This window comes from Anastrepha ludens, chromosome X (genome assembly GCF_028408465.1).
Source record: "Anastrepha ludens isolate Willacy chromosome X, idAnaLude1.1, whole genome shotgun sequence".
Taxonomy (NCBI): Eukaryota; Metazoa; Arthropoda; class Insecta; order Diptera; family Tephritidae; genus Anastrepha; species Anastrepha ludens.
Genome location: NC_071503.1, coordinates 20066101 through 20068542, shown reverse-complemented (window position 1 = coordinate 20068542; position 2442 = coordinate 20066101). Strand labels below are relative to the sequence as shown.

The 2442-nt window shown below is 38.3% G+C and overlaps 1 protein-coding gene across 1 annotated transcript; it reads right to left on the bottom strand.

Moving 5' to 3' along the window:
* Positions 1-826: 826 nt before the first annotated feature.
* On the bottom strand, positions 827-1949 carry LOC128869623 (glutamate receptor ionotropic, kainate 1-like). The gene is made up of 4 exons (XM_054112194.1): positions 1727-1949; positions 1483-1635; positions 1216-1419; positions 827-1129 (listed from the first exon to the last, which is right to left on the bottom strand). Exons 1-4 carry the CDS (start codon positions 1943-1945, stop codon positions 1103-1105), a joined length of 603 nt encoding a protein of 200 aa, XP_053968169.1. The 5' UTR covers positions 1946-1949; the 3' UTR covers positions 827-1102.
* Between the last annotated feature and the right edge of the window lie 493 nt (positions 1950-2442).

The following is a 2442-nucleotide window of genomic DNA, read 5'->3' as shown; positions in this document are numbered from 1 at the left end:
GCTGTGCAGAAATAAACCCTGTTCACGGAGAGGATGCCGTGATTGTAAGGAGTGCACAAAAGTGGTTTTCAAAATTCCGAAGTGGTAACTGCGACGTTGAAGAAGGCCCGCGCGATGGTCGTACTGAAGTCTTTAACTCCGACGCCTTGCTCGAACTCGTGGAAGCTGAGCCAAATTTGACAGTCGATATGATAGCTCAGAGGTTAAATTCATCGCATGGAACAATTCACAGGTACCTGGTTCAGTTGGGAAAGGTTTTAAAGCTGGGAAAATGGGATCCGCATAGACTTTCCGTCGCCAACCTTCAGCAGAGAGTGAATGTGTGTTCTCAGCTGCTGCCACGGCTTGAAAATGAAAGTTTTTTGAACCGTATTGTTACTGTAGGTGGAAACTGGGTCCTTTACAATAATCCTGTTCGCAAACGCTAATGGTTAGATAAAGATGAAACACCAGAACCGACCCCTAGAGATGGCCCTCACGACAAGAAGATTCTCCTGTCTATTTGGTGGGATATGGCCGACATTGTTTATTATGAACTTCTGGAACCAAACCAGACGATAACTGCTGATTATTATTCCCATTAGCTATCAAACCTGAATGAGGCACTTAACAAAAATCGACCGTCGTTAGTGAATAGACGCAAAGGTTTGTTCCACCACGACAACGCAAGCTTGACAGAGTACACCTATTATAAAGAATACCGTCTTAGGTCACAAGTATACCAAAGAAATAAAGGAAATTGTATTGTAGAAATGGGAATTCGACGAAGATGGTACCAAATACGATCACTTCTTAACAAACCCCTTTTTAATAAAACTACTAAAAAACCTAGCGACGAAATTAAGATTACAATAACAGTTCAATCGCAGATTACCTACAGAATTAACACATGAGCAAAAGACAAATTATTCACTATGGAAAAGTACAAAAAAACAATTAAAACAAAAGTCATCGCAAAACCCATCAAACAAGACACACGACAATAAGTGGGCAAAAACCAGTAAACGAAAGGCACAGATCGGCGCAAACTACTTCGAGGACGCGTTCACATCATATAAATCAGTAATAGCTCCTGATGAGCATGGTGGCGATTGTAATGCTGTTAATAAGATCCCCCGATAGCACAGAACTAAATATTAAAAGAAATTACAAAACTGAAGATATAAAATCGCCAATTTAGATCCTTATTACTGCTGAAATACTAAATGCACTTACCAATATTGTAATAACAACTAGCGTAACATTCAATGCACCCGCATCAAAAAACAATGAAGGCTCGGTTATATTGAGGCGGGCCTCTGGAGACCATTCCCCCACTTTAACTATGGAATGTTGCCGCAGCTTGACTAGATCCAATTTAAATTGAACTCGTCGACCTTCTTTAAATTGTATGGGACCGGTCAGACCCCTCCACTCCACCTTTACGCAAATATATACGTTTTTATTTACTATTTAACTCATAAGAAAATTCTGTGGAATCACCGAGTTTATGTAGTTTATCAAACTTAAACCTCCGTCCCATGGGATTTCCTCCTCACATGAAGCGTTCGAAATACGCAGAGTATGTGATTGTTCCAAGGTTTTTAAACCTATAGCGAATATGTAAACAGAATCGTATACTAAGGCTGGTTCCGTCTAGAAATAATGGGATCTAAATTATTATTGTAAACTATTAAGAAATTGTCACTGAATGGTTTGTTCTAAAATTTCATTAAGCGCACTTCACCTGTATTGTACGCAGTTTCCTGTGGTAAATTGATTCGTTTTTATATTGGCTGTTGTACGCTTCCATGCCCTTAAGTATACTTCGCACGCTCACATCGCCAACATCTATTAGACGAAACGAGGTAATATTTACGAAATTATATTTAAAATCATCCAGATCGAATGTTTCGATGTCGAAACTAGTGAAGAAGTAATGATACTTATACTCGTTCATCTGCATTTGCAAAATCTGAAATGTAACAAGAACTGTTGTTCGCCACAATCAAATGTTCAAAAAGGCTTAAACAAATATTTCTAATATATTCTATTGATTATTCAGTGCAAAAACCAAGCAAAAGTTTAGGTGGTATAATATTATTTTAGACAAAATACGAGTTTTGTTAAAAAAAATATGGTGAATTTTCAAATTTCGCGGCCTGCGTACATTCGATTATGATTTCGATTATTATTTTCTTTTTTTGTCGTCTCGAAGATATGTTAATGGTTTTGGCAATATAGCATGTTTAGTTTGTTTGTGAGAGGCATAAATAAGACAAGGGTTTTGCGTGTTTGGCGATTTTCTGCTATCGACTCTTGGCTCTCCTGGACTCTTCCATTGGGACGATTGGGCTTTGGTTTCGATGTCATAACCTTATATCCATGATGCGTCACAAGTTATGGCCCTTTTAAGCAAGTCTGGATCATCGTTGACATTATTCAACAATTCCTGACCGATGC

Excerpts from the sequence above, each read along its gene's own strand:
- LOC128869623 (XM_054112194.1), bottom strand. The coding sequence starts at position 1,945 with ATGCAGATGAACGAGTATAAGTATCATTACTTCTTCACTAGTTTCGAC. Across the intron at positions 1,636-1,726 it reads GGAAACTGCGTACAATACAG|ACGGAACCAGCCTTAGTATA; the intron begins GTGAAGTGCGCT and ends CATTATTTCTAG. Across the intron at positions 1,420-1,482 it reads TGATAAACTACATAAACTCG|GTGGAGTGGAGGGGTCTGAC; the intron begins GTGATTCCACAG and ends ATTTGCGTAAAG.